The sequence below is a fragment of the Castor canadensis genome, chromosome 10 (assembly GCF_047511655.1).
Source record: "Castor canadensis chromosome 10, mCasCan1.hap1v2, whole genome shotgun sequence".
Lineage (NCBI taxonomy): Eukaryota > Metazoa > Chordata > Mammalia > Rodentia > Castoridae > Castor > Castor canadensis.
Genome location: NC_133395.1, coordinates 147,143,523 through 147,168,186, shown reverse-complemented (window position 1 = coordinate 147,168,186; position 24,664 = coordinate 147,143,523). Strand labels below are relative to the sequence as shown.

Sequence of the window (24,664 nt, the reverse complement as noted above, 5' to 3'; positions counted from 1 at the left end):
TGGGTTTACTTACCATATTGGGATGTGCACAGCCCTGACATCACCTAGCAAACAAGTTCAAACCCACCACCTTGCTTCTATACCTAGGGCAGAAAATTTAAATTCCCTGGCTCATTTAGTAGTAGCCTGACAAAAGAGAAACAGAACTGAGCTCTTCATTCCAGTGGCAACAATCTCATATTGCCTGAGCCTGGGGAAATGCAAGGAGGTAAGTGATCTGGTGGCCTGGGGTACGGGTGACCTGGTACCACACACAGAAGCCCACAGCAGGTGGCTCCAGTGAAAGAAATGAAGCCAATCTTGCTGGAAGCTAATGCCACAATCCCTCCCTAGATGCTGTTTACGCAGAGGAGCATCACATGGGGACCAGAGGGCTGCACCCCAGTGATCTCTAACAGTCTATCCGTGCCAATGAGATACTGACTGATCAGAAGAGTTAGTAAAATCCAATGACTAGTGGGCCAGTTCTGAGACACAGACACTCTAGCATCAGTTCTCTCTCTCTCTCTCTCTCTCTCTCTCACACACACACAAACACACACACACACAAAATATTTTTTTTTTTTTTTGCAGTACTGGGGCTTGAACCCAGGGCCTTCACCTTGAGCCACTCCACCAGCTCTGTTTTTTTGTGTGAAGGGTTTTTTTTGAGATAGGGTCTTGCAAACTATTTGCCCAGGCTGGCTTCGAACCATGATCTTCCTGATCTCTGCCTCCTGAGTAGCTAGGATTATAGGCGTGAGCCACTGGCACCCAGCCACACACACACATCCTTTGACCTGCTCCTCTATCTGGATTCTTACCTCCCTTGATTCAGCCTTTTCTCGGCCACTTTGCTAGAAACACGGAGACGTCTGCACTTCCTGTACACTAGCTGTACACACATCTTGCCCAACTGGGGCCTGCCATCGAGCCATTGTTAACAAACACTTGGAGTATTGATGAAAATTTGGTTTGAAAATTTGGATGGAAGGCCCAGAGTCGGCTTTCCATCCCCATGATTAGATACCCACAATAATTAACTTACAAAAACAAAGATTATTTTGGCTCATGGTTTTAGAGGTTCTGGTCCATGACTGGATGGACCCAGTGCTCTGAGGCTCTGGTGGGTATCAGATGGCAATGGCAGCAGCACATGTGGAGCCCATGGCTCACCTCACTGCAGGAAGCAGCAGAGGAAGAGGAAGGGCCTGGGGCTCCACAACCCCTTCAAGGATACACCCCAAATCACCTAATGTTCTCTCACTCAGCCCCACCTCTCAAAGGTTCCACCACCTCCCAATGGTGCCACCCTGGAAACCAAGCCTTTGGAGGACACTTAAGATCCAAACTACAGATGTACCCCCTTTTCTTTTAGATTTTTATTTCGGATTGATTGATGAATCAGCAAATCCATACACTCCTGTAGCTACTGCTGCAAATCCACACATTGAACTTTTCTATTACTGCAAGATGTCCCCTCTGTCCCTTCCCAAGCACATCCCTGGGCAGTCACTGGTATGCTTTTTGTCACTATATGTTGGTCTTTTCTAGATTTCACACACACACATGAACATACAGTGGTACGTACCTATTTGGCCTGGTGTCATTGTGTGACATAAAGATCTTGACATTTCCCTGTGTTGTTGCATTAGTCAGTGGTTCTGTCGTTCTCACTGCTCAGTACAATTTGGCTGAATGGATACGCTGCACTTTGGTTTATTCAGTCACCTTCTGCCAGACATTTTGGGTTCTTTTCCACTTGGGGCTGTAATGGTAAAGCTGCCTTTCACATCCACGTTAAATGTCTGAGGTATATGCTGAGGATCTGTCTGACTTAATCAAGAACTGCCACAGTGCTCTCAGCTCCTGCCAATAACGCAGAAAACTTCTGTTGCTCTGCATTCTTACTGACTGCATCGTCAGTCTGAATCTCACCACTCTGATGGGCGGTAGTGCTGTCTGTCTTTACTTTGAAGCCCCAGACACCTAACCATGCTAAGATCTTTTTATGCTGCTAATTTGGCCAACTGCACACTTTTATAGGCTAAGTGCAAAGTGTCTGCTCAAATCTCTGACCTTTTTTTCTTGCAGTAGTGGGGTTTGAACTCAGGGCCTCACACTTGCTAGGCAGGTGCTCTACCACTTGAGCCACTCTGCCAGTCTCTTTTCTGTTGGGTATTTTCAAGATAGGGTCTCGCAAACTTTTTGCCCAATCCTAATCTCTGCATCCTGAGTAATTTGGATTACAGGTGTAAGCCACTGGTGCCCAGCTCTGACCCATTTTTCACTTGGGCTACCTTCTTTCTGTTGACTTGTAAGAATTCTCAAATACAGCCCTGTGTTTTAAATATCTCAAACAGTTCACCCCATCTGTGTCTTGCCTCCCTTTCTAAATGCTCTCTTTACAGACACTTTTAAATTCCAATGAAGAACAATTTGTAGTTATTTTCTTTATGAATCAGGATTTTTAGATGCCAAGAAATCTTTGTCTACACCCCAGATGGTAAAGGTTTTCTCCTACATTTCCCTCTAGAAGTCACATAGTTTTAGTTTTACATAATCCATCCGAGGTTAATTTTTGTTTAAGATTTGAGGTAAGGTGGAGATTGTGACAGGACCATTTTCAATAGTTTGAAATTAGATTTCACATAATACAGTACTGAAGCATTTTTAATATTGCCCTTAAGGTAACATGAAAAAGAGGTTTAAGTATTTTTTCTCACGGAGATGTTCCTCCCATCTACAAATACTCGTAAGAGAATGACTGCAAGGGTCTGCCATCAGGAAATGTGTGAAGGTGGAGCCTGACAGGAGGTTAGAAAGGATGGTAAAGTTGCCTAAACCCACAGTGCACGCAGCTTTCTGATGCACCTGGTCCTCTGCAGCCAACTGTGGAGTGCGTCCCCCCAGACACCATGGGCCCAGAGCACTCCAGCCCCACAGGCTGGGAAAACACCTTTTAAAGTTCCACAACTGAAAAATGATGAAACAACACGAGGCAGGAAAACGCCAGTGAGCAAGAAAGTTAACTGAGGTTAACTGTGTCATCCAAAGGTCTCTTGGAGGGAAGTTCGAGTCTGACGTCAAGAGTCAGCCTTGGCTCACCTCTCCACGGGTTGCGAACCACGGCGTCAAGGACGCAGTCTACCTGCTGCTTGCCGTCAGCTGAGGCTACACAGGTGCCTGCTGCTGCTGTCTCCTTGTCCATCTTCTCGTCTCTGGGCTGGGGAGGAAAGCCCTGCACTGGTCCTGGGTGCCAGCAGATGTCTTTCAAAGAATTGAGAATGTAACAAGGAAAACCCACAGCAGCAGGGCTAGCCTCAGCAGCCTTTCTGAGTGATGTCTAGGCCCGATGACTTGGTGATTTCCAAAGTTGTGAATACCTGTTCACAAGGAAGAAGACACAGCAAATATACATTAGACGTTACTGTTGCTTTAAGAGGACACGTTCAGAATGTTACACTTACACTGCTGTTTAAGATAAATAGAACAATAACTAATAAAAAATCTCTGACAATGATTTAAAATAGCTTTGCAACCCACACCAGTGGAAGCCCACTGAAAGCCCTGCTCTACCTCCCCACACGTGGGGTGGATTCCGATGGTGTCACTGAGCAGTTGTTTCGTGAGCCCACATTTCATTGCGGCTGCAAATCCTTGGGTAATTTCACCAGCATTCGGTCCAAGAACATGAAATCCTACCACCCGATCCTGCATGGGAACAAAGCAAAGAGAATCCTTGTCGGTTAACGGTCTGAGCAGGATTCTACTTGCTGCAAGCTCACAGTTAAAACTTCTGGCATCGCCCACAGGAAAGGAACTCTAATGTGGAACTGAGCAGAGAGCATCGCCACTTAAGAGCGCACAGCAGGAACTGTTCAACGAGCCAGCAAACGCACATCTAGCGTCAACGTGCACTCGGGTTTGCTGAACGAGCAATGTGCCCGCTGCGTGGAGGAGTTCAGCAGCATAATGCACATTTCTGACTTCTGCTCAGACAATGGTCCACGCCAAACAACAAATCTGAATTCGTCCAGGAGTAAGTTGTATTGGAACGTCAGAGACTGCCAGCCCAGTGAGCGAGGCACCCTGCACCTAACACTCAGCAGAGACCAAGAGGCTGAACAGGGCCACTGCCCAGCGCTGCACGCGGGGAGGTCCGGGTGCGGGTGAGGGGCAGACCCACTGCAACGGGAACAGGACTTGCAGTCAGGTTCCAAGTGTGCTAACAGTGAGCCCAAGGCCGTCTGTTGTCGTTTTGATCTTCAACAGTAAAAGTGTACAGAAAGAAGGTGAAGAGAAAGAGGACCAGTCCACATCTTCCCTAAGCAGACGCTGGACAGAGCCACGGGTCAGAGCAGAGAGCCTCAAACATCTGCTGGGGGCACTCAGCGGGGAGCTTCAAGAGCAGGTGCCACTGGGCTGGGGTGAAAAGTGCAGCAGCTGCCAGGGCCCAGCGAAGGGTGCTGAATTGGAATCAGAGGCACTGCATCCTACAGCAAAGCAGAACAGGGTGGGGACAGGCCCAGAGAAAAGCGAGGATGTCTGTGAAACCTCCGCTGATCACTGAAAATGGAGGCAGGTCCCGTGTCAGGGCAACCTCGTTCACGACTTCTTCCAGGTAGCTGGAATAAAATGTTTCTGTTTTATAAGTGTAACGCTGACACTCAAGAAATGGACATCCGGTGTCTCTTTTTCAAAAATGGAGGACAGGAAGGTAAAACAGGTCCTGTCTGGGGGTTGGTACCATCAGAAGGAGGAGGAGGATATAAGGAAAGGGTGTAGGAGGGTGAATATGGTGGAATATGATGTGCTCATGTATGAAAATGGAAAAATCAGACCTGCTGAAACTATTCCAAGAATGGGGAGATAAAGGGATTTAAAGGAGGGGGTCAATTCAGTATGATATATTGTAAATGTCAAAACGTACCCAGGTACAATGGAATTGAGATTAAACAACAAACTAAATAAGAGAAAAGCACATCGGGGCTGGGGATGTGACTCAGAGGTGGACTACTGAGCCCTGGGTTCAATCTCCAGCCACACACACACACACACTCTTGCACACAGAGGAAATAAATGGGTATTAGGATGGAGGATGGGCAGTGGGCAAGGGGACCTGGTGACAGGTGACCCCAGCCCTCTCTCGTCAAGACAGCAGCTGCTCACAACTGCCTGATATTTTAACCTCCAAAATCTTGCCCCCAGTTAAGAACGCAGCCACCACAATGAACACTGGCCCTTGGGAACATGGCTGAGAGCCTGTCCCAGCTCGGCAGTGTGTCAAGGCCACAGTGACCAATGTCCCCAACTCTGCCCCGCAGCAAGTGCAGCTACCGAGCCCGAGCTAATTGGCTGGTGGCTGGGATAGTGTTTTCTGTTATACACAGACACGTGAGAATTAAACAAGACAATGACTTCCTTACTGGGGAGATGTCATGTAAACATCGGTGGTTACTGCTCATATTATCTGTTTATAAATTTTATTTGCCCCGATAGAATATAAACTTTTGTTTATATTCTGTGATGCTGGCCATGGAACCCAGAGCCTAGTGCATGGCAGGTGAGCATCCTACCACTGAGCTGCATCCGCAGCAGATTATAAACTCTTAAGAAGAGAGGAACCAAGTCTTTGCACGGCTTTCTCCACTCGTTTACTCTTTACAAAGCAAGTCGTCCACGAGCTGCTCCCTCCTCAGTAATGGGGTGCAGTGGAGCAGGTGTCTTTAAAGCCTCGCTCCGTCAGCACCGGCTCTTCCCGACTTCTCTTGTGAGCCTCTCCTAAAGTTTCCACACACATTCGGTCTCTTCATAAGACACGTGGACGCACCCCACTCACTGTGCTGCGAGATGACAACACATTCACCTTTGTAGTTCTAAACTACCAACGAACCACTGCGCAACAGGGATGGCTCTGGGAGACACTCCCAGTGACGCATCTAGAGGTACTGGTGAGCCCAAAAGAACCTGCTGCTGTCCACCTCTGCAAACATATTACTGACAACACTGCAGGAGATCCCGTCCTGAAAGCTGCCTTTAAAAGCATCATAAAAATCCACACACGGGAATAAAAGCCACATCCTAAAATGACATCATGTTGGACTGGGGATGTAGATCAGTGGTAGAACACATGCTTCACAAACACGAGGCCCTGAGTTCAACCCGCAGCAGCAATAAATAAGTAGGAATAAAATTACTGCACACAGTCATACTACGTACACTGTCAAATTTGTTACAGATTATTTTTGCGTAGCAAGTATTGTTGTCTCTGCCGGCTACTGTCCACTCAAGAGGCCAGAACAATGTATGGTATACCTAGAAGACAAGAACAGAGAGAAAAAGGCCAAGATTATCGTTAGGAAACCGTCCCTCAGGGCTGGAGGCGTGGCTTGACGTATAGCACCTGCCTAGCAAGAGTAAAGTTCTGAGTTCAAACTCCAATACACCCAAAAAACAAGAAAGCCTCCTAAAATGATTTTGGAATCTTAGAAGTAAAGACAAGAAATGGCTTTCTAAGTGGGACATCAAAGAAGAGCTGGCAAAATGATAAACTGCACTGCAAAGTCAATGACTTTGTGTCTCAAAGGACAGCATCAAAAATGTGAAGAGACAGCTCCAACAATGTGGAAAATTTGTAATCATCTTTCTAATGAGGGACTTGTACACAGAATATACACAAGGAGCTCTTACAACTTCACCTAGGATGTAGCTCAGTGGTACAGCATGTGATTACCATGCATGAGCCCTGAGTTTGATCCGAGCAACACACGTACTCTCTCTCTCTCTCTCTCTCTCTCTCATAACTCAATAATAAAAGGCAAAATAGTTTTTAAAAGAACAAAGGATCTAAATAGATATTTATCTGAGGAAGATACAGAAATGGCTAACAACACCTGAAGAAGTGTTCAACATCACTCATTAGTCATTACAGAAATGAAGGTCAAAGTCAGCATGAGAAAACACGAGGATGGTGCATTAGTTTCCTCAAAAATTACTATAAACTTAAGTGTCTTAAAAAAAAAAAGGAAATGCATTTTCTCACAGATCTGGTAGTCAGAAATCTGAACCAAGCCAGCAGGGCTGAAAGCTCAGAGAGAATTCCTCCTTGCCCCTTCCACCTCCTGGTCTCTCCATGAGTTCCCTGGCTTTGGCAGTCACCCAGTAGCCCAGCAATTCTATGCTTAGGTACACACCCAAGAGAAATGATAGCATCACGTCTGCATGAAAACTTACACGTGAACGCTCAGAGTAAAACCAATCCAAATTGTCCAACTTAGCAGTGCATAAATAAGATGTACCATTACTTACAACTAATTATGATTCCACAATAAAAAGAAACTAAATACTGACACCTGCCACAATGTGAATCTTGAAGATGGTGCACTAAGGAAAGAAGCCAGTCCCAAGAGAACAAGCACTGAAAGATTCCGTGCGTAAGAAATGTCCACAATAGGTCAGTCTATTCGGCTGGAGCCCAAGAGAGGACAATGAGTGACCTCCAATGGACACAGGGCTTCTTTTCGGGGAGATGGAAAAGTTTGAAAACTGACTGTGGTGATGACTGAACAGGAGAATTACTAACTACCTGTATGGATTTTATGGTATGTAAATTACATCTCAAAAAGCTGTTCCTTTTTAAAGTGAGTTATTCACAACCGAGCCAGATAGTGACTTTGATTACCTGACTTTCATGAACCAATTTTTATTTTCTATTGGATTAAAAAGTACCTTGTTTTGTCACAGACATAATTTGCTAAGTACTAACCCTGAATCAATCCTGTTTTTTAACAACATTAAGTTTTCCAGTTGGTGAACATGAGATGTATTTCTAAGTATTTAAGTCTTCTTTAATTTCTTTGCTCAACCTTTTAAGGTTTTAAGGGTACAAGTTTCCCCTCCGAGGCTAAAGTTAGTACTAAGTACTTTATTCTTTCTGATGCTATTGAAAATCAAATTGTTTGCATAGTTGTTACAAGTGTATAAAAAGACAGTCATTTATGTGTTGACTTGAAATCATGCAACTTGGCTGAATTCACTCACTACTTACCTTTATGGCTCAGGTGTTGAAAACCTGCTGCTAACCAAGAATGCAGTCATGTTTGAATAGGGTCCTTACAAAGGCAAATCCTTCTTGACCCATCATCACACCGAATGGAATGGATTAAGCTCTTCTACTAAAAGGTGGACACTGGCCTGGTGCACCACAGATCAACCCGTGTTGTGGAATTAAGACTAAGAAACAGCCAGTCAGTCAGTTCCTCTGTGACCAGAATGACTGGATACCCGTGAGAGCAGAAGACAGGCCCTGTTTTAGTTGCTGCGTGCATTCCAGGGGCAAAGAGAATGTCCAGAGAAACAGAAACATGAATGTGTGCACCCACAGACAGACACACAAACCTCAAGAGAGAAAAATGAAATTTGAGGTGGTCTTCCAGTTCCTAGTTCCTGGATACATTTTTACTCCTGAGTTCTCAAACAATCTTAAAATGACTGAGTTTCCTTATACAAACTTGATACTTGTAACTCAAAGTCCTAAATAACCAACTCTAAATTGCCAAACTGGGTTTTCACCAGGAATACAAAGTCAACTGAGCATTAGAAAACCATTCAACACACTGACAAAGTAAAGCAAAAAAAGATCAATGTGCATGAAGCACTATCACAACCGAACATTTGTCCTAATTTAAAATAAACAAAAACCACTTAGCTAACAAACCATAGGAAAAAAATACACCTTAGCTGGAGTATCCACCAGAACCCCACAGAAAATATTACTCCTTAATAACAAAACACTGAAACTTTCCTTTTGGTACTGAGAACCAGGCAGGAATGCCTGCATTTGCCATTTCTTGTTGACATTGTACTGGAAGTCCTATCTAGTGTACTCATGTAAAAAAAAATTACAGTAGAAGAGAGGAAACAAACCTATTATTATTCAGAAATAATATGAATGTATACACAGAAAGTCCAAAATAATCTGAGGATAAATTATTAAATAAGGCTTTCACAAGATTACCAAATATTAAAACAAAATACCAAAACCAGCATTTCTATACACCAGCAGCAGACCCCATGTGCACTCCATACAGACACAGAAGAACCTAGGATAACCTCTGTAAGAAGTGCACCGACCTTGCTGGGAATCACCATCTGATTCCTTGAGGGTTTGCCTTTGTGAGAGCTTGTGCTCCTCTTGTGGCTTTCCATACTCTTTCCTTGCCTGAACAGGAGCTGTAATTCTGACAGCCAGCCCTCAGCATTCGGATAAGACTTAAAGCTATTGACCTAAAGAAGATCATGCAGGTGACAGGCTCAGTAAAGAGAGGGGAGCAGCACACAAACTAATTGGCACAGTGTCTGTCGGTGGAGTAGGTGTGGACAGAAAGAACCACAAACTGTGGGGCCACAGAAGCTGGAAGAAGAGTACTTCAAACAGAGAAATCTTAATTTCACTGCATGCTGTGAGAGCCCCAGTAAGATGAGGGCAGAAATATGACCACGGGACTTCCTGACAGGTAGTGTCAGAGAAGAGGGAGCGATGGCAGTAGCAGAGCATCTGCTACCAGTGAAAAGGAGGCAAGGAATCAGAAGCAGAGTACATTGAAGGGTTTTTACAGTCAGAACAGCAGAGAGGCCTCGTTTATTTAAAGATGAGATGTACTAGAGAGTAAGAGGAAAGAAGACAAACTGAAGATGGGGCGTCCTTGGAAAGGAGAGAAACTGTGAGAGAAGATGGATGGGGGGGGGACTCAGCCTTGAGAAGAGCAAGGACACCTCCTCCAACATCCAGAGGAGGGGACATGTGAAGTTACTTTTGTACATTTGGGAGTGAGTTTATGCTTTTAACACTATTTGAGAGCAGACGAATTTATCTAATGAAATGAAAGCAAGGAGGGGTAAAACTGAGAAGTTAAAGAGAGAGTAAGGAAGAAAATAAAAGGAATTCCAAATGTCAATCAGACTTACCATCACAGGGATAAATTTTCTTAAGAACTTAACACCATGTTGTTCCATGTAGGACCCCACTTTCTCCGCCATTTCTTGATCAAAGCCACGAAGGAGGACTGAACGCACCATGACGGTGACATCTAAGCCAAAGCCAGCGAGGAATCCAGCACACTCCAGCGCGACGTAAGAGGCGCCCACCACTAACGTTTTGCCAGGGCAGTGAGGCAGAGAAAAGAGATCATCGCTGAAAGACAAGATGAAAAGAAGAAAGCCTGGGCAATGCTTGGTGTCTGAATGAAGAACCCTTAAAAGAAACAACCTTTGCAAGTTTGTCCTTGAGTTTACTGTGGGGAGAATGCAGAGAAGGAAGCCTACCTCAGGTTTTTCAGAATCAAATTAGATCACAAGCAAACTATTCAAAACAGAAAATAGAACAAAATGCTATACTGATAAGAAGAAAATCTGCTGTTTGTTTTGGAGGAGTGTGTGTTTGTGGTGTGTGTGTATGTGTGTGTTCACCCAAACAACAGTGCAATGAAAAATGTATTTCTCACCAGGACTCTGCTCAGAAAATCTGCAGACATTATATGGACTTATTCCATATGTTATTTAACCGTCCTGGGGAAATGCTGTCACCCATCAGTTTTAAGAAGAGCCCTGTTCTTCCTGACCATCTGGTTTGTTTTTACCCTTGGACACTAAAGCCTAAAGCTAATGGTATTTACGCCTTTCCTTTGGCCTGTGGCAAGTTTAGAGCAAAATTCCCAGGTAATTTCCAGCAATTACCTAGAAACTGCATTTTTTCAGCAAAACCTTTACCACTGATCTTATTTACCTAATCCTATTTTCTCTTTGTGTCATTACTTTATTTAGTGTCTTGTATCACGCTCACTTCTGTCATCAAACTTCTGTGGAGTAAGTCAGGGAGCAAATAAATATAAACGTGCAATTTTTAAAGTTAAGATGGTCTAGTTACTCTTACCTGGTGACACAGTGTTCTTTATCTCCTGCGATTCCTAAGTAGCGTGGCCTTTCACCTGTTGCTATCACAAATTTTGCAGCAGTGTAGTAATTTTCCTGTCCTTTTTTATTGGTTGCCTTGAAGAAAGCAAAGTAAGCATCATTTATTCAATAAACACTAGAGAATCAGACACCCTGGGCAAAAAGCTCCATCCTTATGGGGCTACTCATTCAAAGGAATAACACATGTGCAAAACACAACAGTGCAATGTGACACACTCCACCACAGAACATAGACGTCTGATAGTGCAATGAGACACACACCACCACAGAACACAGACGTCTTCATAAGACGGTAATCAAGGCACCATCATGGGGGTCAGGCAGCAGGGCAGAAAGCCAGTCAGGGATGCCTTCAAATGGGGATGAGGAAGGTGAGATGATGGAGAGGAGTGGAGCCTGGAAGAGAGCAGCAGGCAGGCCCACGAAGAGCTGGGTTTGGGGAACAGCAAGTGGCCAAAAGCACTGGAGAGCAGGGTCGTTTTGGAGGTGAAATGAACAGACTCTAGGCATCAGGGAAGCCCTCGTGCCATGCTAGAAGTTTAGGCTATGGGGAACCAACAGTGGTTGTTCCCCATACTGCAGAAACACTCAAATACCAACAACAGTAACCAAGTCTGTTGGCAGGATCAGTGGATGGAGGGCAGGCAGCCCAGAGCCAGGGCCTGCCCAGGAGGGTCCTGACAGACAGCAAGGCAGGCTGCGGGTGGAGGGGAAGAGCCTGATCTGAGTTGGCGACTGGGGAGTCACTGATTCCCTACATGAGGCCCCACAGAGAAAAAGCATTTGGCTGGGGAATGACTGGCTTGTTCAACCTTCAGTGCCTGGCAAATTGCAGTTTGAGAAATAAAACTAACTTGCATTTCTGCCTTGTTTCTTGTGAAAAATGGAATTCAGACTGACCCAGAAAGATGCAAACGGGCAGTGTTAAATGGACCACCTCACACCTTCTGAGTGAGGTGTCACTGACTACAAAATCATCTAAACCTTCTCAAGATGACCTCAGACTGTGCTCCAAAGCCAAATACGCAGATAAACCAGCTGCTGAGGATAACAGCTGACTGTCTCTTATAACTCCAATGGAACACGCTTGTGTTCATCAAAACGATCTCTATCGATGATAATGGGGTGTTAAAGTCTCCCACAACCACTGTGTTCACGTTAATATATGCTTTTAGGTCTTTCAGGCTATGTTTGATGAAATTGGGTGCATTGACATTGGGTACATAAAGATTGATGATTATTATTTCCTTTTGGTCTATTTCCCCTTTTATTAGTATGGAATGTCCTTCTTTATCTCATTTGATCAATGTAGGTTTGAAGTCTACTTTGTCAGAGATAAGTATTGCTACTCCTGCCTGTTTTGGGGGGCCATTGGCTTGGTAAATCTTCTTCCAGCCTTTCATCCTAAGCCTATGCTTATTTCTGTCGGTGAGATGGGTCTCCTGTAAGCAACAAATTGTTGGATCTTCTTTTTTAATCCATTTTGTCAAACAGTGTCTTTTGATGGGTGAATTAAGTCCGTTAACATTAAGCATTAGTACTGATAGTTATGTGGTGATTCCTGTCATTTAGTTGTCTTAGGAAATACTCTGGAGTTAGTAGGGATAGGTAAGAACTTTCTCAACGAAACCCTAGCAGCACAGCAACTAAGAGATAGCATAGATAAATGGGACCTCATAAAGCTAAAAAGCTTCTGTTCATCAAAAGAAATGGTCTCTAAACTGAAGAGAACACCCACAGAGTGGGAGAAAATATTTGCCAGCTACACATCAGACAAAGGACTGATAACCAGAATATATAGGGAACCTAAAAAACTAAATTCTCCCAAAACTAATGAACCAATAAAGAAATGGGCACGTGAACTAAACAGAACTTTCTCAAAAGAAGAAATTCAAATGGCCAGAAAACACATGAAAAAATGCTCACCATCTCTAGCAATAAAGGAAATGCAAATTAAAACCACGCTAAGATTCTACCTCACCCCTGTTAGAATAGCCATCATCAGCAACACCACCAACAACAGGTGTTGGCGAGGATGTGGGAAAAAGGAACCCTCTTACACTGTTGGTGGGAATGTAAACTAGTACAACCACTCTGGAAAAAAATTTGGAGGCTATTTAAAAAGCTGGACATCGATCTACCATTTGATCCAGCAATACCACTCTTGGGGATATACCCAAAAGACTGTGACACAGGTTACTCCAGGGGCACCTGCACATCCATGTTTATTGCGGCACTATTCACAATAGCCAAGTTATGGAAACAGCCAAGATGCCCCACCACTGACAAATGGATTAAGAAAATGTGGTATCTATACACAATGGAATTTTATGCAGCCATGAAGAAGAACAAAATGTTATCATTCGCTGGTAAATGGATGGAATTGGAGAACCTCATTCTGAGTGAGGTTAGCCTGGCCCAAAAGACCAAAAATCGTATGTTCTCCCTCATATGTGGACATTAGATCAAGGGCAAACACAACAAGGGGATTGGACTATGAGCACATGATAAAAGCGAGAGCACACAAGGAAGGGGTGAGGATAGGTAAGACACCTAAAAAATTAGCTAGCATTTGTTGCCCTTAATGCAGAGAAACTAAAGCAGATACCTTAAAAGCAACTGAGGCCAATAGGAAAAGGGGAACAGGAACTAGAGAAAAGGTGAGATCAAAAAGAATTAACCTAGAAGGTAACACACACACACAGGAAATCAATGTGAGTCAACTCCCTGTATAGCTATCTTTATCTCAACCAGCAAAAACCCTTGTTCCTTCCTATTATTGCTTATACTCTCTCTACAACAAAATTAGAGATAAGGGCAAAATAGTTTCTGCTGGGTATTGAGGGGGTGGGGGGGAGAGGGAGAGGGCGGAGTGGGTGGTAAGGGAGGGGGTGGGGGCAGGGGGGAGAAATGAACCAAGCCTTGTATGCACATATGAATAATAAAAGAAAAAAAAAGAAAAAGAAAAAAAACCCAAACGATCCCTAACGTTGATCTTGTAATGTAAGAACCTTACAAACACATGAAATACACTAATTCTGGGCTGCTTTTGTCAATGCTCTGTGAACAGCATATGCTGGCACTGTAGTGAAGATTTCATTTAAAAAGGATTGCACTGCTAATATTTTTTTAGCCTTTTGAACTTCAAACTGTTTAAACATTTTCTCTTTTAAGATGCCAATGAAATCAAAGGTCTTCAATTTAGTCAGTCGTGTAATCAACAAACAATGGAGGAAGTGCACCTGTATGAGGCCGGTGTGTGCTGTGTGTGTGTCTGTGTGTGTGTGAGTGTGCATGTGTGTGTGAGTATGCGTGTGTGAGTGTGTGTATATATGTGTACGCCTGTGCATGTGCTTGTGTTAGCTACAGTCCTTAACGTACAACACAGATTTTAGCTCAGGGCAAGTTCAAACAGTAGTAAGGAAAGGCAACGAACAAGACAAGACATTCAGACATTACCTTTATTTTATGAGGTTCAACAAATTCTCCATAGGAATTGACATAAGCCACTCCTTTCTCCCTCAAAGACAACCTATAGCCCCAGTTCAGAGAGCTGATATGGTTCTGGATTGCTTCTGTCATGGCCTCCCAGTTGTGCTTCACTAGAAACAACCAGGGTAAAGGCATAAAGTGAATTTTACTTTTTTTCTTTTTATGAGACAGGTTCTCATTATGTAGCCTAGGCTGGCCTCAAACTCAAGATCCTCATGCCTTGCTCTACTGCATGCTGGGATTGCAGGTGTGTACTACCATGCCTGGTTGGTGCAATTTAATGCAAATTATATATACTCACACATGAGCCATAATACCCATTATTTAACTTAACCCAAGCTTAACTTTGTATGCCTGCTACAGTTTGTACCTCTTGCTATTCCATGATCAAAGCATTTGTAAGGATCAGTTCTGCAGAGATAATGGGGGAGGCCACGGAGGAGAGCGTGGTCTTGCATGGCAACCAATGCCCACCACATAAGGAAGAGGACGGCTTCTAGCAGGAGCACCTCCTAGATCCTTCCCGCTCCATGGGGCCTGCTTCACTGGGACGTGGGTGGGAAGGAGGCCTCAAGTTAGCGAGTGTGGGACACTCACCTTGCCAGAGTGGCCTGGTTCCACCACATTTGGTTTGCTGGGTGACTGAAGCCTTCATGACTGTGAATATCTCTTTCTTGCCCCTGCCCCCTTTTTTAAATTTTCTCTGGTGTTGGGGATGGAACCCTGGGCCTCACGCATGCAAGGTAAGCACTCCATCACTGATCTACATGGCACAGAAAAGGTGCTCACGCTCACTGTTGCTAAATGTTCATCTTACAGTATCTACCCATTCCTTCTGACATGGATACGATCAATTGCTGGTGTTCCCCATCCTCCCTGTATGGGATTTATCACAGTGTTCATCTTGTCACTGGCTCTGGATCCTGAGGTCACACCACCTCTAGCATAGCAGCTCCATGTTTGTAAGGCACAGAGGCCAGCAGGGAACTGGCATAAGCAGCAGCAACCTGAGGTGCTGGACACTCGTCCCATCTCCCATTCTCAAGAAGTCCCCCCACCCATACTGTACACAAAGGGAAGAGACCTAGAACGATGTCCAGTGCACAAAGGGGTGTAGCCAGTGTAAACTTTCCTGGCCTCTCCTATGACACCAAGAGACCCCTAGGATTGCACAACCTGGCACAGTCACTTTCACTGCCTCATTCCCTACTCCCCCACCTCACGACGCAGCGTCTCTCCACCATGCCCATGGCACACACAGACCCTAAGCTACCTCTTCCCCAGCCCCAAAAGAGCTTTTCTCCAGCCTTGAAGAACCTGAGGGTTCACCTCACAGGCTCTGTGTGCCTTGGTTTCTTGTTCTCATTGTAAGACACTCTCCGCTAGCACTTCCCAAGCACGCTGCACAACTAGCTCTCCTGTGAGAATTGGTGAGGCATGCAGAGGAGTGGGACCCAGAACTCTGGGAAGCTCCCCAGGGACCGAGGTGCCAAGTCCATGGCTCGCATTTGCAGCCTTTGGACCACTGTGGATCTCTCATCCCACAACAGCGTCACACTTTAAACATGATGGGGAAAGTCAGTCTACACCCAGAGGTGGCTTAGCTGTCCGCACACGTTTATTTTCAATATGAAGTCTAGAATGATTACTTAAGCCTCAAAAAGAAAAAGATCTAAGATTATTCCTGGACTTAAATAATATTTACAAGTTAATCTTGAGATAAATAATGTCTTCACAATGTTGAGATGTGACCTCTAAAATCACAGTGTATTACGTGTTTACATTCTTTCCTCATATGTCCTGTGTAGTCCTGGTTAAAGTTACTCAAGGTACTCCCTCACGGAGGTAAGAAATGCCTTGATTATTACACAGTTATAAGTACTCAGCTTCCTGAACTAATTACCTCCAATATTTCTTAATTTAATCTCATATATTCTAGGTTTATTGTACATAATCTTTGTTTGCTTTTGGTGTTTTGAATTCAGGGCCTCACATTTGCTAGACAGACACTCCACCAACTTAAGCCCCTATCTTTTTTTTTGGTTTAGTTATTTTTTGGATAGGGTCTCACTTTTTGCCTGGCTGACAGCAGGCTGAAATTCTCATACCTACACCTCCTACATACATCCTGGGGTGACAGGCATGCACCAACATGCCCACCTTGTTTGCTGAGATGGGGACTCACTAATTTTTCCTCTGAGCTGGCCTCCAGCTGCAATCCTCCCAATCTCTCCTTCCAAGTGACTGGAATTACAAGCATGTGCCACCATGCCCAGCCTTATGATTCTTGTTTAAAACTTCTTTTTATGACTCCTTTCAAACACATGCCCTTTCTGTCCTGGTCATCCTCTATGTGCAATGGCCAGAGGCTCTACAGTGATGTAATGGGCAGCGCTGACTCTGAATTTAACTGAAGACCTCAAGTTCTTCTCCATTAACTATTTGTTCAGCATGCAAGACCAGTTTTGAACATCGCCTGACTCTCCAAATGAGGACTATGGTGTGAACAAACATCTGGGCTGACTTCTCTTTGCAGAACGGACAAGGTTAAGAAAGCCAGAACCTCATGCATTGTAATATATACATGGAAATGTCACAAGGAAATTCCCTGTGTAGCTATCTTAAACAAACAAAAATGTCATTTTTTTTCTTTTGCAAAATTGGAGAACAGGAGGGCAGAACAGGTCCTGTCTGTGGTGTTGGTACCAGTGGGAGTGGGGAGGAGGTGGGGAAAGGGTGTGGGAAGGTGAATATGGTACAAATACTGTGTATACATGTATGTAAATGGAAAAATGATACCTGTTGAAACTGTTCGAGGAATGGGAGTGGGGGATAAATGAGAGTGGTGGAGGGGGTGAATTCAAGTATGATATATTTGATACATTGGAAGAACTTTTGTAAATGCCACAATGTACTCCTACCCTATAAGAAAAAAAAAAATCCAGAATCTCCAGCTGGTATGGACCATGACAGGTTGAATGTCAAGCCACACAGGCTGCCACTGAGGCTTGGGGTTTCCTCCCTTGCTGTGGTTTGATGTTTTTTGTCCCCACAAAAACTCATGACTGCCTTGTGGTGGTACCGGGAAGGGGGACTTGAAGAGGTGGTTATGTCATTAAGAGGGAGTAACGCCTTCTTGGAGTGACTTCTCCATCTCATGGGACTGGATCAGTTACCATAACAGCAGGTTGTTCTAAAGCAAGAGCGCATCTTGTGTGCTGTCTCTTCTGCAGTGCCCACTTGCCCTTGCACCGGGAGCCCCCCACCAGAAGCTGAGCAGATGCTAGTGCTGTGCTCTTGGACTGTCCAGTCTCCAGAACCAACAGCTGAAATGAACATGTTCTTTAGCAATGACCCCGTCTTGGGAGTCTGCTATAGCAACAGGAAATGGAAGGAGAAATGTCAAAAGAAAGATTACGTGCAATACACCTAGAATATATGAGATTAAACTAAGAAATATTAGAATTAATTAGATCAGGGAGTTAAGTACTTGTAAGATAAATGTGTAATATGACATTCCTTACTATCAGCCATAAGACAAAAACATAATCAAAAATTGCAACAAAAATGACAGTTATATTTCTTTTCTCACAGGTAGTGTTACTGAACTCAATTATTTTAAAGACTCCTTAAATGCCTGCCGAATGAAAATGTACATATCCAAATCCCACTCCATTTAGCCTTTCTGTGGCATTTGACTCATTAGTTCTCTTGTTGGACTCCCCAAGTCCTAAATCTTGCCCTGAAAAAATCAAATCCCTCCTGGCTTCTGTGACGTAACTTGTGGCTTTCCTCCTCTTCCTCATGCACTTACCTGGGTCTTAACACATCTAAGCGCTCAGCCTCTGTTTTCTATTCTTATCCTTCTATATACTCTCCTCAGATCCTCAGACTCTAACTACCCCATATGCTGTGACTCTAAATCCCACCCTTGTCCAGCCCTCTCTCAAGTACAAACCTTCCCCACATGGCTGACCACCCGGAAGTTCCAAAGCCACCTTTGGTGGACTTTCCACGCAAGACAAGGGATACAGAGAGAAGGAGGATTCTTCTTTTAACCCCTCCAGTGCTGGAGATAGAACCCAGGGCCTTGGGCACGCTAGGCAAGCGCTCTACCACTGAGCGAGGGCCCCAGCCCCAAGGAGGAGGATTCTGAAGGGGAGAAGACCATCAGGAAGTTACCCTGCAAGGCGGAAAGGGCTGGTTTTATCTGCAAGTAGTTGATGTTAGTTTGACTAGCTGCAAGTGTCCAGCCTGACCTCCACCAGGCCCAGCCACAAACCCAAGCCTGCCTGTGCTGTCTCAGTGAGCTGTGCTGTCCGTTCACGCAGTGCCTCCTCCTGATTCCTTCCTCCCTCTCCTTCTCTACCTTATTGGGATCAGGATGGTCACTGTCACCTGGATCAGCATCACACTCACCCATGACACTCTAGACAGGCCTTACCCAAATGTAGCACACCAAAATTCCGGGGAGACAAGTCACCTGTGACTTTTTAGAAACTCCACAAGGTTCTGATACACATCCAAGATGGAGAAACACTCGTAGCTGGTCACCACATCTAATCTCTCCTATACATTTCACTTCCCCAAATTCACCCATGCTCAGCCTGACTTCCCTGTTCTGGCCTGTCATTCCTTGCCACCGCCTTCCCTCCTTCTATGTTCCTCGGGGTCAAGAGGGATCCAGAATCCACCCTGTGGCTTGTGCTCCTCTCCTGCTTGACCTCCTTATGGCTCTGCTACCTCTGGGGTAAAATCTCCCTCCTTAAAATGGCATTTCAGGGCCTTCGTGACAGGCCTCACTCTCTAAATTTATTTCTCCCACACCCCTTACCCATTCTTTTCTCCAGTCACTCCCTGTGCCCCACACACACCGCGTGGTTTTCTCATGTCTGTGTAGTTATGGTCGAGCTGCTCCTGGTCCTAAATGTCCTACTTCTGTGTGGACTTCAAGATGCAGTTCAAGCTGCCATGGTGGCACACACCCATAGTCCCAGCTACTGGGGAGGCTGACTCTCTGCCCCCCCAAGGCGGCATTAAGTACCCCTCAAGTCAACACTCTGTTACTGCACGGCACTGATGGACACCCTGTCTCTCTCCCAACAGAGTTTGTGTGCTCACTCAGCACATCTGCAGCTTCAGAACCAATTAGTGGTTATTGAATGAGTTTGTTTCCCAGCTTTCATTAACCAAAGAGACACACTCTCCAATAAAACAGGAAATATTATCACGATGACAGACAAAGTTCAAACAATAACCCTTGGCACACTATTTTCACACTTGAAAGAAAATCTGAAATCAGCGATCATTATCTCACATTCTGTGAAAGTCTGGAATTCCTACAACTCCTAAGCAGGAGGCCCACGAGAGCAGAGGCACCTTTGCAGCCTCTGGGCCTGGCTGGCTCACGGTGGGCCCCTGACCAATGTCCACCAAATGAACATCAAGCTCAAGTCTCTAGGAACCCATCTTTCTTCTTCCTCCCAGCCTGCACTTCACACACCTTTACGCACCTTGTTGACTGTAGTCCCAGCCAAATTTCCTTGAGTCCTGCAAGGCTTGCCCTAAGAGGGCAGCTTGATGCATCAGTTTCTTAGGAATACAGCCCACATTAACACAGGTTCCACCCAGACCTGAGAAAGAAAGCAACAGTTTGAATGTTTCCTCTGTGTGTGTATGTGTGTGTGCGTGTGTGTTTCCACACATCTGCAAGTGCTAGTATAACATGTGGAAATGACAAACTTGAATGGTGGCCAGGGACGCCCCACCATGAGATGTAAGTGAGACACAAACTCTCTAACATGGAGTCTGCAGAGAAGATCCAACGTGGAGCAAAAGCACGGATGTGCCCGTGAAGTTTTCTGGAGGCAGGTCCAAACCTCTCCCTGCATGTGGGGCAGAAAGGGCTGAGAACTGCATTGGATCCTGAAGTGCACCCCACACCGGGGTCAGAACCTCAGCTTCCAGTCTTTCCCTCTCTGGAACTCTGACTCCTCTGAGCAAGTCAAGCACACAAGTGGCCTGGTGACACTGAATCAGAAAATGAACACACAAATGGTTGGCCCCACCCTTTGAAGCTAGAGTCAGGGATTCCCTCTGGGACTGCAGTCTCTTTGGGTCCTCCAGATAAGCAGGGTGATTTCTGTACAGGAAAGGGAGAATGAGAAGAGAATAAAGAGGGACGGGCAGAGTGGAGGGGATAGCTGTATACACACTCAAGAATATCAGAAGGAAAACCAAGGATTGTTTTTCTCTATGAAATTCTAGGCTAAAGCTTTTTGAATTATCATGAATTTTCAAGACAGATTTTCAAGCTTCCCCCATCAGGGCTGTCAGGAAAGGAAAGTTATTTTTAGGACAGTAGATAGTTACTTCAGGAATTAGTAGGAAGAGCACAGAGAGAAAGCAGTACCCCAAGCTAGTGACAGCAGGGATCACTGGCAGCCCCATGTGAAGGACAACGAGCCTGAGTAAGTGCTGGGACCCAGAGGGAGGCCTCTGACAGCACGTGACCTTCCGCAGGAGGGGACCCAGGAAAAGGGACACTGCTCCTCTCCTCTGTCCTCTCCACTCCCATGACTCCAAACTGGCTGAGAGCCCAGCTGGAAACCACAGGGTGAGTGGGCAACTGGTCAGTCTTCAGGGGCAGAGATGGAAGGGGGTGCATCTGAAGCCTAGACAGAGAAATCCAGCACAAAATCTGTACCTCTGCCTCACTGAGAAGAAAACAGAAACACGGCAAGGTGAGCACTCTGGCCTGCAGCACGGGGCAGTCGCAGAGCTGGGACCTTGCCCTGAGGCCTGAGGCATGACGCCATCCTCTGCTGTGCAGCCACTGCCCTCAGCCATGAAACAGATGCAGAAACTCAGACAGACGTCGATGTGGCCAGGACGCGGTATAAACACTGGGACAACGTGAGCACACGTAGGCAGGAAACTATGACACAAGTGCTGGAACGTGGGTCATGGCATCTTCTTTCTTTTTGCAAGGGTTTCCTTAATTACTTCTATATTATCCCTCCAGTGTCACCACCTGTTAACTATGACCTGAGAGACTCAGGTCTCCTCATCTGAGGAACAGACTGCACAGCCTCTTGATAGTGCAGGGGTTAAATGACATGACATAACAGCAGTGCAGGTAAAGAGCAAAGAACAACAAAGAAAAGCAGCTTACCCCAGGATGAGCCCTGAGGCGATGGGACCACAAAGTCTAGCACCATTACCTTCTTTCCCAAAATGGCAGCTTCCTACAAAAAACAACTACGTATAAAGATCTTGTCACTTTTTCACCCCCGATTTTTCGCTCCTTTAAATGAGGTCTGTTTTTGTGAGACAGCACAGTCTTTCCCTAAATTAAATCAGTTATTATAATAAAAGCTTAGACTGTAACATTAAAATTAGCTTTTTAAAAAGTCAAGTATGAGGTTCATTTCCGTGTGCCTACCTTCGCACAAGAGAGGCCCCCAGAACCACCACCAATGACAATGAGATCGTAATCGTGTGTGTCCTCCTGAAGGAGCTTCTGCAACAAACCGTTCTGATGTGCCTTCACCAAGAGGAGAGAGTATCACAGAGTTAAAGTTCTAAAACTGTTTATTTTCACTCAATGTGCAATCACCACGGAGCTCTTTTACTAAAAAATCTGAGAAGCTACTTGATAAACATCTAAATTATCCAAAGAGCATCCAACTCGTCAGAACTTACGTCAAAGTACACCCACTGCCGGCCATTTTGCCCTGGCAACTGATAGCTAGAATGTGTCAAAGGACCTGGAGGGTGTGTCTGTGTCCTTGGTTGGTCCAAATATGACAGTCAAGTGCAGTATCACTTTTGGGGATCCTTGTTCTCCTGTGCTAGTCTTCCTTTTATAAGCAACTCCTATGAATCATTAGTAATTTTTCACAATCTCTCATAAATTGATCTAAATTTTGTAGCTGGGCTGGTGATCTTTCTAAACAGACAAAGGCATTGCTGCTTCTTTCTTCAATAGTGTGACCTTGGCTCTGGGCCATAGTCCCTTGCTCATTCGGCCTCTTGGTGAGCAGAAGTAGTTAGATGAGGTCAGAGGTAATATGTGGCCCTGAAGAACAGGTGCCCAAGATGGCTTTTAGAAGTCCTGCAAGGACTCCACGGCCTCCTTTCTTAGATGCGCCTGGGGAAACCTTTCTCCTACAGGTCTACCTCCCGAGGAAAAGTCTTTCCGTCCTGAGAGAGCTTGGCTACCTCTGTATCTCCAGATCCTGCCCCGCCTCAGTTCCCAGCTCAGGACTATGGGGCCAGTGCTTCAGGAAGTGTTTGGGGGCTGCAGTTACAGCGCCTGCCACCCTGCTCTCGTCTATAGAACATATAGACCAGAGGTTCACATTCAATGCAGGCAATCTGTTTTCCCCAACCAAATTATAAGTCTTAATGAAAATTTCAAGTAAGTAACTAGTCAATCACTGGATGCTAACATTTGCATATACATATAAAGGATAAAATGGAACAGAATTTTAGTGAAAATAAATAATTAGAATTAGAACCTAATTTAGCAGACATCAATTTGGGGAAGGGGCTGCTGGGGATTTGTTGCGGGAAGTTGCTAGCTGAGATACGGGACTCTGAGGCAGTTTAGCAGTAAACAACTCTTTATTGTGCCAGCACAGACCCAGTGGGCTCCTGTCCAAAGGCTGAGCCCCAAGAACAAAGGGGTCTCACCTTATGTATCCTTGCAAGCAGGTTAAGAGGCAATAAAATTAAAACACAAGGTTTAACCCATGTATGGTTACATGCAATTCTATAGGATACTTCACCCTAGTGCTATGTGACCTTCACTTTCGAATTCTTTAGGTTTTATCTGTCTGCTATGCCATCCTTTCCCCCTGCTACTTTGTCAGAACTCAGGCTTAGTCTGTTTTCTTTTGATCCTCCTCCCTGCTACATTGTTCCCCCCTTTGATGTTCAGACCCACCTGAGCATCATCTTAATTTAGGGGTTTGTATTTTCATAGCATCAATACGTGTGTGGTTGTGTTCCTTTCTATAGTGGCCTCCATAATAGTCCTGATAGGCCACAGCACCAGGGGACCAGTATTAAGCATGCTCCCAGAATTAGGTCCATTGCCCCATCAGGGTTTTGACTCCACCTAAGACAGAAAACCACCCTCCAAACAGGCCATTGGGATCCCATCCTCTCCAAGTCTGGAAGGGGACATGGGCAAGCTTTCTCATTCTGTCTATGATCTCTTCTATGACCTTTCCTTTATCATCAATCTGTAAGCAGCAGTTGCTCAGGTTAAATTTTCCATAAACTCCTCCCTCAGAAGCCAGCAAATAGTCTAAAGCCAAGCAGTTCTGAAAGATGACATTGTGCATCTTAGTGCTGTGTTTTGTCAGCAAATTGAGGACTCTTGCAGTTTCATTAGTTATAATTTCAACAACAGCCTGCAGCCTGATGATGGGTGAGCATATATATAGGGGTGCCATAGCCCCAGGACCTGTCTTCTGCCCACGTGGCAGGACCATAGTACTGGACGATTTGCTCAGGAGGCCATTCGTCATCTTTCCAATTGCCAGTTTGCAAGGCATCCCATTTTTGTCTACTTAATCTTTCTCCATATTTGGGGACTTGCAGTTTTCACCCTGTCTGAGGAGAAGCAGGAAGAAAGATGGTCTGATTGAGACTGGCATGCAAGACCCAATCTAGCTTCTAGGCAGCACCTTATAAGCTTGCTTCCCACAGATCCAATACAGCCCCCTGGGTGCCCGCTGATCTACATTGGCAATAAGATTGTTCCAAACTTTCTGGAGATTAGGGAGGTTAGTCAATGGGTGTGGGTGTGGCTTGGGGCTCCCCATCATTGGGTCTCTTGGCCAGTGTCATTGTAAAACTTCTGTCCTAAACAAGTTAAATCCCCCACCAGGGTGAAGAATTGGCCTCTGGGTGGGAGATACAATAACTCCCAATGATGGAAGTCTTTAGGAGCCAGACCCCTTTCCTGTGTTTTGGGAAGGCAGTCTCATTAAAAGGCTCCTGTGGGTGCAGCTCCCTTGCTTCCCAAGGCCAGTGGTCTCCCAGGTTGGTCCCCCACAAACAGCATGAAGTGACATTCGGTGTCTGGGCTATAGACTCAGCCAATGAGAGGAACAAGTTTTTGGCCTTGGTAGAGATAGAAAATTCACTCCTTATCTCCTCATAAATGGAGTGAAAAACTTGGTATGAGGAACTCTCATGGGTATCA

The 24,664-nt window shown here is 45.1% G+C and overlaps 1 protein-coding gene across 1 annotated transcript in view; it reads right to left on the bottom strand.

The window, feature by feature from the left end:
• Positions 1–786: 786 nt before the first annotated feature.
• Positions 787–24,664, bottom strand: part of LOC141411552 (thioredoxin reductase 3-like) — a 35,839-nt gene continuing 11,961 nt past the window's right edge. Inside the window, exons 3-11 of the mRNA XM_074044573.1 lie at positions 21,890–21,991; positions 21,620–21,692; positions 19,959–20,078; positions 14,413–14,555; positions 10,913–11,028; positions 9,949–10,174; positions 6,202–6,297; positions 3,559–3,693; positions 787–3,365 (exon numbers count right to left, since the gene is read on the bottom strand). Coding sequence (XP_073900674.1) covers positions 3,303–3,365; positions 3,559–3,693; positions 6,202–6,297; positions 9,949–10,174; positions 10,913–11,028; positions 14,413–14,555; positions 19,959–20,078; positions 21,620–21,692; positions 21,890–21,991 — 1,074 coding nt within the window. The 3' untranslated portion in view covers positions 787–3,302. The remainder of the gene's footprint in view (positions 3,366–3,558; positions 3,694–6,201; positions 6,298–9,948; positions 10,175–10,912; positions 11,029–14,412; positions 14,556–19,958; positions 20,079–21,619; positions 21,693–21,889; positions 21,992–24,664) is intronic.